We start from the raw sequence: 14,528 nt of genomic DNA, 5'->3' as shown, positions 1-14,528 counted from the left end.
ATCATGTTGTGTTTGTTTTTGCAGGTTCGCCATCAATGCTTCCATATGCCAGAAAATCTGACCGATGAATGAAGAAAGCTGATCAGTCTGTGTGCAAATTAGTTTTTTTTTTTTACATTCATAAATTATTTTTAATTGCCATCTTTTCTTGTTAAGCTGTATTATTTTAGCTGAAACATTGTCACAAATAACGTTTTTTTTTTTTTTCAAGCAGTGCTAGATGTTTTCACTTTTTGTATACAATTTTTGAATGTCTGTACATGTTCACAGTTTGTATTTTGTATTTTTTACTTCTTGTCCACAGTAAGCATTTATTAAGACATTTGCACTTGAATTCTTGATTTTTAATGGATGTCACTGTTTAAATGCACATGGTTGGACATGTTTTCTAAAATGTTTTATATTCTCTTTTATGAACAGTATTTCTACGAAAATCAATAAATATTTTAGTATAAATTGAGTTATTTGGTGTCTGTGTCATTAAAAAAAAAAAAAAAAAATAGATAGTTAGCCCCAAAAATTAATGTGGGTAAATGAACCATTTTTCATTGACTTCCATAGTGTTTTTTCTTTATTTAATTTTTTTTTTTCTCAGTTGGGTCCAACTACTGTTTGGTTATCCACATTGTTTAAAATATCATCTTTTATGTTCAGCTGAAGAAAGAAATTGATACAGGTTAAGCGTAGGATACCTTGCTGTGTTTTTTTTTTTTTTTTTTTATATAATGTGGTCTCAAGATTACATTTCAGATTAGTGGAAAATGGAAAAAATGAAATTGCTTTTTAACAGAAGATCTTTGCATGGTATACCCCTTCTTCAATATGCTGAATCGGTCAGTACACAGAGAGTAATATATCCTATGACATACTGAAGTAGCTTTTGCTTATTGAATTCATTGCTGGACAATAATTTATGCCTCTCTAAGGCTTGAAGTCTCGATTTAAAAGGAAATACTGGATAAATTAGTATGTTTTTGATGGGCCTGAAATGAAAAGAGCCTCAAATAGCATAACAGTAACATTAGCTAGATAATGCAACGTGATAAAAAGTCTGTGGAGGATGTTAGCGTTATCGCTCCTCCAAAGTTGGAAATATGGCTTTCTTTTTGCCCATTTGGAAATCAGGATGAAGGTAGTAATCCAAGGGTTTTTTTGTTGTTGTTTGTTAAATATATGGCCGTCAAAAACTACGTTTGCCTTAAACCTTATGCGGCGACATCTGCGCATGCGCTGACATTTTGTAAACAAGTACAGTACGTTATGTGAATAGGACTGCAAAGTTCAGAGTATATGAAATCATCTTTTCAGATTCTGGTGTCGGTCTGGATTCATTTATTCAGCGTGCTTGCTGCTGTAGTTCAGCTCAGGTTTCAGTGTGTAATGTTGTCCATGCCTCAATTTTCGTTCAAGTCATTTAAGCGTCTATCATTGTTGACGTTGACGCTGAAGCAAATGAAGAAAGGGGGCGCTCCATCCTTACATAAGGCCCGGATAGCTCAGTCGGTAGAGCATCAGACTTTTAATCTGAGGGTCCAGGGTTCAAGTCCCTGTTCGGGCGGTATGTTTTTCTTAACTTTTACAAACGAAAAATATGCGTGGCAGTCATAGACTGTACAAGGTGGCAGTACAGTATACAGGTGCTGGTCATATAATTAGAATATCATCAAAAAGTTGATTTCACTAATTCCATTCAAAAAGTGAAACTTGTATATTATATTCATTCATTACAAACAGACTGATATATTTCAGATGTTTATTTCTTTTAATTTTGATGATTATAACTGACAACTAAGGAAAATCCCAAATTCACTATCTCAGAAAATTAGAATATTACTTAAGACCAATACAAAGAAAGGATTTTTAGAAATCTTGGCCAACTGAAAAGTATGAACATGAAAAGTATGAGCATGTACAGCACTCAATACTTAGTTGGGGCTCCTTTTCCTTGAATTACTGCAGTAATGCGGTGTGGCATGGAGTCGATCAGTCTGTGGCATTGCTCAGGTGTTATGAGAGCCCAGGATGCTCTGATAGTGGCCTTCAGCTCTTCTGCATTCTTGGGTCTGGCATATCGCATCTTCCTCTTCACATACCCCATAGATTTTCTATGGGGTTAAGGTCAGGAGAGTTTGCTAGCCAATTAAGAACAGGGAAACCATGGTCCTTAAACCAGGTACTGGGAGCTTTGGCACTGTGTGCAGGTGCCAAGTCCTGTTGGAAAATCTGCATCTCCATAAAGTTGGTCAACAGCAAGAAGCATGAAGTGCTCTAAAACTTCCTGGTATACGGCTGCGTTGACCTTGGACCTCAGAAAACACAGTGGACCAACACCAGCAGATGACATGGCACCCCAAACCATCACTGACTGTAGAAACTTTACACTGGACCTCAAGCAACATGGAGTGTGTGCCTCTCCTGTCTTCCTCCAGACTCTGGGACCCTGAATTCCAAAGGAAATGCAAAATTTACTTTTCATCAGCGAACATAACTTTGGACCACTCAGCAGCAGTCCAGACCTTTTTGTCTTTAGCCCAGGCGAGACGCTTCTGACGCTGTCTGTTGTTCAAGAGTGGCTTGACACAAGGAATGCGACAGCTGAAACCCATGTCTTGCATACGTCTGTGCGTAGTGGTTCTTGAAGCACTGACTTCAGCTGCAGTCCACTCTTTGTGAATCTCCCCCACATTTTTTGAATGGGTTTTGTTTTCACAATCCTCTCCAGGGTGCTGTTATCCCTATTGCTTGTACACTTTTTTCATACCACATCTTTTCCTTCCCTTCGCCTCTCTATTAATGTGCTTGGACACAGAGCTCTGTGAACAGCCAGCCTCTTTTGCAATGACCTTTTGTGTCTTGCCCTCCTTGTGCAAGGTGTCATTGGTCGTCTTTTTGACAACTGTCAAGTCAGCAGTCTTCCCCATGACTGTGTAGCCTACAGAAGTAGACTGAGAGACCATTTAAAGGTCTTTGCAGGTGTTTTGAGTTAATTAGCTGATTAGAGTGTGGCACCAGGTGTCTTCAATATTGAACATTTTCACAATATTCTAATTTTCTGAGATACTGAATTTGGGATTTTCATTAGTTGTCAGTTATAATCATCAAAATTAAAAGAAATAAACATTTGAAATATATCAGTCTGTGTGTAATGAATGAATATAATATACAAGTTTCACTTTTTGAATGGAATTAGTGAAATAAATAAACTTTTTTGATGATATTCTAATTATATGACCAGCACCTGTATATGGTTTAATGAAATATAGTGGGTTGATTTTCACCCTTTTAATTCACAAATCATTAAAACATAAATATATATTCATATAAAATCTTTTAAAAATATATTTTTAAAATATATTTTTTTAAATAACTGTACACAAGCTATTAAATATATTTTATTGATGAATTTAATCTGTACAAAATGTAAATATACAACACAGTCTAGAAAACTGAAAACAAAAGAATGGAAAATGCACAGCTGCAGTTGATAAGACTAGTTAAGGTCAGAGAAGCATTTTACAGGCCAATTATTACAAACACATACCAGTATAAATTCAAGGGTCATGCACAATTTGCACCTTTGCGAGGAGTGTGAGATATGAGAAATGGTCAGTTTTCTATGTAGTGATGTTCTATGAATGAAATCCTAAATCTTTACAGTCACAAGCAAACTACACAAAGGTTTGTTTATTCCCTTTAGCAGTTTGAGTTTGAGGATGAAAGGTGCAGCAGGCTGCAATCACCCAACAAGTGTCATGCACTTTCTGGGCAACTTCAGTGCCAAAAACAAGCCGGTCCTGAGATATCTGAAACGTGTAATGCTATACACAACTCCCTCATTCTCACAAATCATGTTTTATTCACCTGAGCCACGGTAAATAAACTGAAAAATCTGACTGAAAAAAATCCTTTGGATCTGAAAAAATAATAAAGTGCATTCTCACTTGATATTGCGAATAATAAAAATTAAGAAAAAAAGCATGCATAATTTTTACAGTGTGCCAGACTTGAATGATCTTCAGTGGTTTTCCCCCCCCTCACAGAAATCTGGGATTGACAATAAAATCTTAGTTTGCAAAGCTTAAAGTTCATAATGGCACATTGCATATTATAAATATTTCTTCCTCCTTTCAAAATTATTCAAAGCAGTTCAAAAATTCTAAGCACATATTTCCTACATCAACACCAACCTTTACATTTTGACAAGAACGGAAATGTCAAGGTCAACAGAATGCAATCATATTTGACCGTTTACTCAAAGGCCTGTCAACTGCTTTTTCCAGCTGGCAAATAGACTTTCCTATTCACAATGAAATATTTTACAGAACTTCTCTCAAATGGATCAATATGTGAGAACTATGAATAATTGAGTATTTTGATAAAGTTGTTCACTGTATCATTCCCACAGAAGCTCAAACCATTACAATGCATCTGGAAATTTGATACGATGCCACTCTGTGACATACAGTAGTTAAGCTCAGACTTGTGTTTTGTCCAAGAGTAAATAAATACGACTTTTTTTTTTTATCGGTGTCCAAAAGTAAATGGATGCTGTGAGTCTCTCGAATACTTCATCTAGGACACAGCTGCTAAGTCACCTAAAAAAAAAGACGAGAACACAGAACTGAATATTAGGAATCCAGCACTTATCAGTGTAGCTTCAGATTTACCGCTTTCCCGTTATACCTTATGGATGTGTGGTGGTAGCTCATCCTCAGACCCCTCCTCGGGCACTGGGTCGTGATGTCTCTCATTTGGTTCTCCTCAGACCAGCCGCCCATAGGCATACGAGGCGTTCTCTGAGCTCGAAAAGCTTCCAGAAACGGGATCTGTAGGAGATAGTTTGTTGCCCATGTAAAGTCTACGTTGTGGCACTTTTCATTCTTAGATATTACTACAAACAGTCGTTTAAGGTAGTACCTGAGGTTCTGCCATAGTGCCGCTGGCTGCCGCTCTGCTGTGCTGCCCCCGCCTGATGTGAGGTGGTTGGGAAAGTGCTGGAACGGGGGAAGGTGCGGGCGGCTTCCATGTCCTCATTGACACTCTCACTGCTCTCGTCACTCTCCTGTCTGTGCCAGGTGTGTCGAGACACCTCACCTCGCGACTGCTGATTGTGCATCTAATCACACATTAGATAAAGTTACTAATATTCAGGTGCAGACTGGAGACTGACCTCTTTCAACACATCATTGGTTAAAAGGCTGATTTGGCACCCATACATGTACGTTCATTGATTCCATAATTGTGTATTAAAGCTTTGCTTATATCAACAACAGTTCATGTGTTGCTTTACCTCATGCATGTAGAGGGCATGAATGCTCATCTCTGTGGAGGCGTATTCTGATAGGACCATACTGGACAGCTGGCCTTCCCAAGCGCTACTGCCAGAGCTGATGGTACGAGCATCAGTGCTGGATGAGGACGATCCAAGAGTTGAGGAGGAGAAAAAAGAACAAATGAATGATATGAAACAGTTTGGCAGGGACATTTTAAAATCAGTCTAGCTGTAAAGATGCAAAGACACATATATTAGTTCAAAAGTTTGGAGTTGGTATGATTTCTGTAGTTTTTTGAAAGAGGTCTCAATGAGGCTACATTGATTTGATATAAAAAAAAAAAGTAATATTGTGAAATATATATTTTTTACAATGTATTCCATTTTAATATTTTTAATGTAATTTATTTCTGTGATTTCACATTTTATGTAACAACTTAAAAACTTCTTTAAAGAAAATATTTCTGACCCCAAACTTTTAAACAGTAGTGTGTTTTGTTAAAATTGCTATTTTAAGAAATCACGTGATTCTAACAAGTTTATTTGACTTTGTCTTCTTAATAAGAAATCCATGAAATGTAAATGTTAACAGGTCTCGTTCACTACTAACTGTACACAATTTGTGCATTTATTCAACATTTTTACAAGTGTTTTTTTTTTACTTTGTTTTTAATGTTTTAATATTTACAAACCCAGATTAATCACAATGCCCAAAGCTAATCAATATAAGGAATTTATATATTTTGTCGAGCTCAAAATCAATTAAAACACAATAACATCTTTTACTTAGACACTTAGAATACATAAGAGAAAATCAATAAAATAATAAAGCTGAAAAATTATATAATTATTATTACAATTTATGAAGTTATATAAAAAATAACGTTAATTTGTGTTCAGTCATTACCCTGAGCCTGTCATTGCTCTCCCAGCCACCACAGCTGGATGGTCAGCTCGTGGCAGTCTGGCAGACGGGTAGCTGCCCCGCAGGTGTTGACTCATGCTGACAGGAGAGAGGGATCGGAGGGCGGATGCCCCCTCACTCACTCCAACAGACACAGGATTGATGGAGCCCTCTCGACCCATATGCAGCGAGGCCAGGGAAGGGGGTCCCATCAGGAGATTTGCAATAAGACTGCGAGGCTGTAATGCAACAATACCCAAAATCAGACCTCTTTTTAAAAGGAACTTCGTTTTCTTTGTAATCATATTGTATCTAATCTTAAAAGCGGGTTCTGGATCACTTTTCATAAATCTCTTTAAAGGACCCAGTCTAAAACTTATTATAATTATAATTATTATTATTGATCTTATTGGCCATTAGAAATATTATTATATGTAATGATCTGGATGGATGTTGGCAGTCATTTGGATACCTCTGAATCAGACTGTAGTGAATGGGTTGAGGTAAATGCAGGATTCTCTGCTATGATTCCCTGCTGTCCTGCGGCAGCCTCGCGGTGCACCTTCTCCTTCAGAAGGCTGATGAAATGCGTGCTCTCCCGAGGGGGCTGCCAGTGTGGATTTGTGATAGCAAAGTGCATGAGTGACAGTTCAGTCTTCCCATCTTCTGCCTGCTGATAGATAGAGGCCTCTGTTTTCCCAGCAGACATCCACTATAGTAGACCACAAAAGGGCATTATAGTCAACAAATAAAGAGAGAACTAGGTAGATACATCTATTAAAAAAAAAGCACAATAGTGAAAATAATTTGGGGGAAAAAAGTTTGTGCCCTTACCGCAGGATGACCATGTTGACGGACATCCATCTGTGCAAAAGAGCAAGTATCGCCCACACCGACCACGTCCACAGTAAAATTTCGGAAAAAATCAATGATCTCTAGAGATTTACGCCGCAAGCAAAAAATTAGAATGAAGGGAGTGATGACAGGACTCAACAGCTCCTCAAGAATAAATACCTACAGGGACAGAGATCAAAAGACAATCAGCATGAAATTCTGTTTTAGAAATGTATGTTATTGATTGTATTGTGAAAGGATCATCCATACATGTTTTATCTGTGAAAAAAAAAAAATTACCTTGTTTTTAATAAAAACAAACACTGAAACTGCAGATAGGTCTTGGGAATTCCCCAAAAAATATCTGCACTATTTCTATGGCATATGTCATTATCATCACCAAAATCCTGTCTTGGTTCTGTAATGCATTGTATGCTGTGTCTCAAAAACTACAATTAATTTTTGGTCCTTTTTATTTTATGTTATTTAACAATGAAATAACGAAAATGGATTTTTGGTTTTCCAATTCTCATTTTTATTTCAGTAAATGTTATGTTAGTTTTCATTCACAATAATAATATATTTGTGTTAGGTCAACAAAGAAGTATTTCATAAGCTGCTGCATTACTTACAGCCTTGTACTGAAAGAGCTGTGCGAACTCGTCTCTGGTCTCATAACGGTGGGCATTACCCTGCCAATGATCAGGCATGTAATGGATGTGTGCCAAGATCACTTTAAGCAGCTGTTCTGGGCAGAACACCATATGCTTGTCTGGGATAAAAGACCTAGGACAAGCACAAAATAGTTTAAAGTCAAATCTCAGCATTAAATAAAATGGACAACAAATATCCAAAGACTTTTATCTTGGTCAGACCTGCAGACTGTGATGCAGATCCCAAGTAATGTAATACTGCTGAGCACGTGTTCGACCGCCAATACATCTTCATCATAAATGGTCAAAGCAATCAAAACTGCTAGTATGGAGCCTGCAAAGAAAGCCACGTTCTTAGCCACCACCGTCAGTAATGGTGACATGAAGCAGTTCATGTACTTCGAGGAGGCCTTGTAGCCCTTGCTGAGGCGTGACATCAGCTCATGGTCTAGTTCATTAAAGTGTCGGAGGTAAAAACGGCCATACAGGGACCAACATCGAGCACCCAGACTTCCCGGCTCCCGCTTGATCACCTCAGTGTAGCTGAAGAACGCATAAAGAATCTGCCAGATCAGGATAACTGGACACAAGAGAAGGTTGGCAATTCCAATCCACAAGATCCTTGAGCTCAGACGATCCGCTAGCTCCAAACGGTTCCCTCCACGCTTGTACTCCGGCTTCAAACTCCACTCATTTTCAAAAAGAGATCCAGGGCCCCAGAAGAAAATCAACTCAAAGTTATACTTGAGACCACGAGTGTAAAAAACAGTGTCGCCCAGAAGAGGCAAACGAAAACGCACGGGTAGGAGTGACTTATTGACCATTGCGACCATGTAGTTTTTAAAACGCAGTATGCGGTGGTAGATGTCAAGCTCTGTCAGTTCTTTTTTGTGGATGCAAATCTGGTGCTCCTTCTGGATCTCAATAATCCTTGCCTGCACCTCCTGCCAGGTGAAATAAGGAAGGTCCGTCTGAAAAAGAGAAAGGGTTTATTGAACATCTCAGTTGAATACTTCATTTTGGGACCCTTTCTCAGATGTTTAAATGGCTTAAAACATCAAAAACACTAAGAACTAAGAAAAACAGTATGCTTTCCTCCACTGCTGGCTGCTGACGCTTTAGTAAATGTGCTACAATGAGTTAGCAGAAAAGCTCACCATGGACATTTTTAGGGCGTTGATGTAAAACGATCTGATCTCCCAGTAACAACAGATGTTGTAGATAAACTTGACGAGACGGTGGAGCCAAAAGACCCCTGATATGATAAGGATGAAGATGACAAAAACATTGTCACGGATCCTAAAACACATGTTAACAAAAGACAGTTTGTGTTATGATGGATAATAATGATAGTAAGAGGCAATAACATTAACGCCACATCATTAATGACATTTAATATATAAAATATACCTAGCACTGCACACATCCACTGGAAGAAATGCATCAGGAAGCGTAACCTTTGAGGAATCAGTGTGATTAACAAACTTGTTGGCAAAGAGGATGTCATAGTCCACACAGTTAGCCAGGAACACTGTGAATGCCACCACAAACACCAGTTGCCTGGAACAATGACCGGAAAAAAGTGCAAGACTCTGATCACTGTTTACAGACACTATTTATTAGACACTAGTACCATTAAAAGAACTGATACTTACACAAGCTCAAATATTTCTCCCAGCAGCATACAAGTAAATCCATTCTTCTGGTGTAGATTATAGACGTTTTGAATGTTAAGAAAAATAAGACTTTTGTTGACCGTAATCACTAAATTGATATCAATCTACTTGATTTAACATGTACAAAATCTATTTAATCCATAATTAAGCAATACACTTCAGTGCACAAAGGATATTCTCTGGAAGAAAAGGTCCAGATTTTCAATGTGGTGCCATGGAGCTGAAATAAACAACAAAATTAACAAAATTACAAATTTAGAGCTAGGTTAATGGTAAGAAGCGTGTTGCATATCCATTGCTCATTTAAGGCAGACTTGCCAAAAGAAAAACAGCATAATGGCTCTGACATACAATTAGGAACACAAACTATGCTGCATTTGTTTCTTTAGTTAAAATTGTGGGATCTGTCTTAAATCTTACATTTGGATCCCTCTGGAACATGCACCAGCAGATTCTCTTCTCCGGGAGGGGAGTCACTGTAGGACGCCTCCAGGCGCTGGTACTCTGTGTCAAAGTGGGCCATCCCGCTGTCAGCCCCTGATTCTCCTGTCAAACACTATCCCTTCTGCTTCCTGTAGATTAAAACCAACACTTATTTCAAGGAAACCACTGGGTGTGATACAAAACAATATAAAATAAATGTGGTTTAAATTGTGTTTAAAGACATTTAAATGTGTATAAAGTATGACAAATTGTAGTTCAGAATGGTATTTTAAAAAATACCCAGCCCACAAAAACATGTCAGGACACTCCACTGGAGCCCTCAATGCGCAACAACAGCGGGCCCACGCTCAGAAGAAACGTGCACATGACTCACGTCTCAAGAAACCGACAAAATAACATACTTACCCAATATAATCGGTTTAAACCACTGCATTTTGTTGCCATTAGTAAGCAGTTTTTTTCTTTTCTTTCTTTTTAATTGTTGGACCAGTTTGGCTGGCTTTGTCAAATGCCAATATCTAAGTCAATCAATGCTACAATCAGAACGTGTCTGAATTGAAACATAACACTGTTTATGAGAATATTAATAATAATTCTTACCTTGTACGTTACCTTCCGCCATTTCATTTATGAAACCAAAATGACTACGGGAGCAATTCTGCTCTTCCTAGATGAAACAGCAAAAACATAAGACACACAGTCAGTCCATTCTTGCAAAAGGCAAAAAAGAGAACATAGTGGCACTTGTTATTTTTGAAGCCTTCTGTGTTATCCGTACATGGCCTTTAATACTTTAAATAACTAATGTTTGTTATTATCGCTGACAGTAGGCAGCCAGTTATTTATGTCAACCGAAGCCTGCGGAAAATATGAGATGCGCGTCACACTGAGAAACACCTACCTATACAGCAACAAACAGGCGATTCGCTATTCAGAGAAAGCATTTGAATGAAATCTTACCTCATTGGAATACAAGGAGCAGTGATTTACGATTCGCACTGTGTTATAAAAGCCGAGTTCTCTTTTGTTGTCACTTCCGAAGCATTTTTGGTTTCGATTCTTGACGCACTGTACAGAGGCCCCGTCCACTGCGTGACACATTTGCTGTCCAATCAGAAGCAGGTTTTGGGAGTGAACGAGCCAATGGCATCAGGAGGCGGGTCTTCTTTTAGTAAATACAGCAAACAACATTAATTCCAAAAGCATTCAGATAATGAATTCCCCAGAATACATTGAAAGTTGTAAATGTACCTGAATATTTAAATTACACTGTGAGTTAAATAGTAAACAATGATTAATCATAGTTGGTTGTATGTTACAGTTTACAGGACAGCAAATTAAAGCCCTTTGCACAATGTTTTGAACGCGAACAACAGAAATGACAAGGTTATTACATTTCAAGAGGACAAAACACTTAGTCAGTACAATAGCTTTTTCAGTGCCAAACTATTTCATATTTTATTCATCTTACACTCAAGAGACACAAGTACTCACACTGACTGAAAAAAATGCTATTTACATTAAATCTAGAAAGAAGTTTGACATCTCAAAATTTTGTTTGCCATGGCTCCACCTTTATTCCTATGGGTTAAAATGAAAAGAAATGTCATTTTAAAGTAGATTTTATCATTTTTGTATTTTGATAAAAAAATACCTACATTTCAGATTAATTCAGACACATTAAATGGTTCAGAAGGGACTATTGTGCAGTCCTAATGTGAATTGGACATATGGGAGTCCTAAATCAACAACTGCTCAGTACACTTTGAAAGAAACATTGAATGGTCACTGGTCAACAGTTTGCACTACCTGTCTATACAACGGACCTTTGTGACTTGTTGTGGCATCAACAATGAATTGACTGATGCAACCAAGTCTGCTTAAGTTTCATAATATGATTTTGGGGAGAAACAGACAGATCATAGTACTGTCAAGCTTGTTTGCAAATTAACTGCAGAATAAGTGCATGCTTAAATTATTGTTTAAATCTCAAATATGTTTAATTTACATGTGCAGCACAAAAGCGAGTGTGAATAAAGCCAAATTTAAACTGCAAAGGTGGCACAGAAGCACTTCTGAAGTAGCATTTACATACTCTTTACATAGACTGTTTAATGCTGCTCAGAGGCTGCATAAATACATTTCCACAGCAATTACAACTGTACCTGTATGTTTTGATAGGAGCTGAAGTGGATCTGAGCAGGCATATATTAATATGGCTTTTATGTGGAATTGCACCTTTACACTGAAGTTTGAGTAGGCACAGAGTAGCCTTAACTCGGCTGCAAGACACCCTAATTTAGTCAGGACAGGCTTTGGTATTTTTTAAAGATGGAGTAACAAGAAGGAGTGTGTATGTATATTTCATGATGCATTCAAAAGGACAAAACACAATAAACAATATTATTCCACTTCAGCATAAGTATACACCATGCACAGCATAGCCCATATCTTTCCCTCTCACACATAATCTTTCAGGTTAATTTGTTTACATATTTAATGTAACTGAATCTGGAGGATAAAGGAAGGTGGATGGTTTACTTTTAAATAAATATACTTTTTTAAAAAAAGAAAACTAAAATTCGTTTTGATTAAAAATCATGTAAATATCACCCAAAAATCATTTCCTTACTCTCAAATTGTTCCAAACCTGTATAAGATATTTTAAGGAACATATTTCCTTTTTTTGGTTAGCCAATCAGAAGACGCTTTCTTCCCTGCCAATCATTTTGCACGTTCACATCTAGCAGTTCATATATTGAAAGTCGTAATTTCAGAACGTGACGGTGTGAAAAAGAACAGAAAGACAGAGAAAAATAAAGAGACCAAAAGACGAACTGGAGCAAAAAAATAAGCAAGACGAAAGCTTTTTATCGCTGGAGGGCGCTTGAGAGCTTGTTAACTCTTAAAAACAGTTACACTCTCTGAGCTTGCTTTACTTCTAAAAATGCCATATTATGCCAGCCAAAGACATCGTTGTCCTGAGAAAGAGCCCTCCTTTAACCATAGTTAAATTAAGCCCACACACACACACACACACACACACACACACACACACACACACACACACATAAATAAATGATAATAAATAAAATGAAAAACTAGTATTAAAATGTATGAATAGGGAGTGTGTCCTTATAAGCCATCAATCCAGCACAGTTAACGTAGTTTACAACAACTAAGAATAATGTACATCCAGCCGGTTGTTATCTCAGAATAAACCCCGATGAGAAGCGCTTATTACGCGGCTACTTGCCAAATAAGTAAATAATTATACGCGAAATATTGATTTGAGTTCAAAGCATTCAAAGAGTCCGTGATACCAGGATGACATAATTAAATAATTGTACACCATTTTGAATCGAATTTTAATATTTTATTAGCTAAACAAACGCAAGCTTCCACCAAGAAAAAATAGTTCAAGCAAGAGTACAGCGCCGACTGCTGTTACCCGGATGAGCCGGGTTATTAAGCTTTTACCAGCTTGTTATATAAGCGGGATAACATACCTCGGAATGTCGCGACTGACCAATCAGAATCAGTATTCCGCAGAGCCGTGTAATAATCAAATATAACCAGTATTGTCCATGAGTGTACCATTTCCAGTTTATTAAATCACTCTTATAACAACTCAGGGATTTTTCTCATTGTAGTCTCCATGTGGTTTTATTAAATGACAGATTAATTTACCTAAAATGAAACCTTAATTTGTTATTGCATGAAGAAAACTGGATCAGGAAAATTGCATTACCTTTAGAAAGTGCTTCAGTTGTGTTTGCAGCAGCACCAACATTTAACACTGGATGAGAAAAAGGATTTATGATTGTGGTTGTATTTCTACATGATTGTCCCATGTTGACCTTTGTCCATGCATTAGTGATATTGAGGACTGATTCAGATGTCGTTCTGGGATTGACAGGAAGAAGGAAGGAAACGGGGGTAAGTGGAGACCCCTCTTGCTCAGAGATGAAGTCATTCCTCTGGGGACCCTTAATTAAATTGAACTCATGCTGGCTGCTGGGAACCATATGCATTTATACACATACGCTTTCCTTCTGCATTTATCGCAACCACTAGAAGTTTTGTGCAGTTTTTCAGTGTTAAGAACAAACTAGAATGTAGATGTAGATATTTATTCATTTAAATATAGTAATGCATTATTTAATAACTTTCAGCCATAATATATCTTTGTGTTTTATGTGGTATTATATTTCTATTACCAATGACATTGGATATTTTTATAAGTAACTTGTTAGCTTAGCTGGTTAATTATCATCAAAACAGAAAGAAAGAGAAATTAATTTATTTTAACATTGTTGCTTTAATTAGACAACTTATTTTCATTGGTAGAGTTAAATATGTTGTGAATTGATATTATAAGATTTCTGATCAGGCACTAAATAGAATAACTAAACAGAGTTCACAAGGTGCATAAAGCACATCAGTAATAAGTTAAAGTGTCATTGAAGTTCCATCACAACAAATATTTTAGTCTCACCTGATTCCCAACTGATTTCAATATGCAAATATATATTTATGAATATAGTACCTATACATGGCTAACAGTTGTTAATAAGAAAAACGATGCCATTTCTTTTATTATATTCAGGAATATCAGTTTAAAAGCAAAATATGTTTGCAAAGCAATATATTCAAGAATGTCCAACTACATTGTAATGTATTTACAATACCAAAACAAGTTTTAGCTAAAAAATAAAATAAAAAAACCCTTTCAAACAAAAAGC

At 37.0% G+C, this 14,528-nt stretch overlaps 2 protein-coding genes and 1 non-coding gene across 3 annotated transcripts in view; 2 read left to right on the top strand and 1 right to left on the bottom strand.

The window, feature by feature from the left end:
• Nucleotides 1–460, top strand: part of LOC109052911 (pericentrin-like) — a 33,383-nt gene extending 32,923 nt beyond the window's left edge. The window contains 1 exon segment of the mRNA XM_042755035.1: nt 25–460. Coding sequence (XP_042610969.1) covers nt 25–68 — 44 coding nt within the window. The 3' untranslated portion in view covers nt 69–460.
• Nucleotides 461–1,485: 1,025 nt separating this feature from the next.
• trnak-uuu lies at nt 1,486–1,558 on the top strand. The gene has a single exon. It is a non-coding gene; the product is annotated as a tRNA-Lys (tRNA).
• A 3,187-nt stretch (nt 1,559–4,745) lies between these two features.
• On the bottom strand, nt 4,746–10,899 carry LOC109064363 (autophagy-related protein 9A-like). Its single transcript, XM_019081406.2, has 15 exons — nt 10,744–10,899; nt 10,384–10,450; nt 9,760–9,911; nt 9,516–9,559; nt 9,319–9,383; nt 9,074–9,223; nt 8,821–8,962; nt 7,886–8,634; nt 7,643–7,796; nt 7,011–7,190; nt 6,649–6,888; nt 6,180–6,415; nt 5,291–5,408; nt 4,918–5,116; nt 4,746–4,826 (listed from the first exon to the last, which is right to left on the bottom strand). Exons 3-15 carry the CDS (start codon nt 9,860–9,862, stop codon nt 4,762–4,764), a joined length of 2,445 nt encoding a protein of 814 aa, XP_018936951.2. The 5' UTR covers nt 9,863–9,911; nt 10,384–10,450; nt 10,744–10,899; the 3' UTR covers nt 4,746–4,761.
• Between the last annotated feature and the right edge of the window lie 3,629 nt (nt 10,900–14,528).

The sequence above is a fragment of the Cyprinus carpio genome, unplaced genomic scaffold (genome assembly GCF_018340385.1).
Source record: "Cyprinus carpio isolate SPL01 unplaced genomic scaffold, ASM1834038v1 S000006627, whole genome shotgun sequence".
Lineage (NCBI taxonomy): Eukaryota > Metazoa > Chordata > Actinopteri > Cypriniformes > Cyprinidae > Cyprinus > Cyprinus carpio.
Note: the sequence above shows the minus strand (reverse complement) of the source record. Positions and strands in the feature narration are given on the sequence as shown.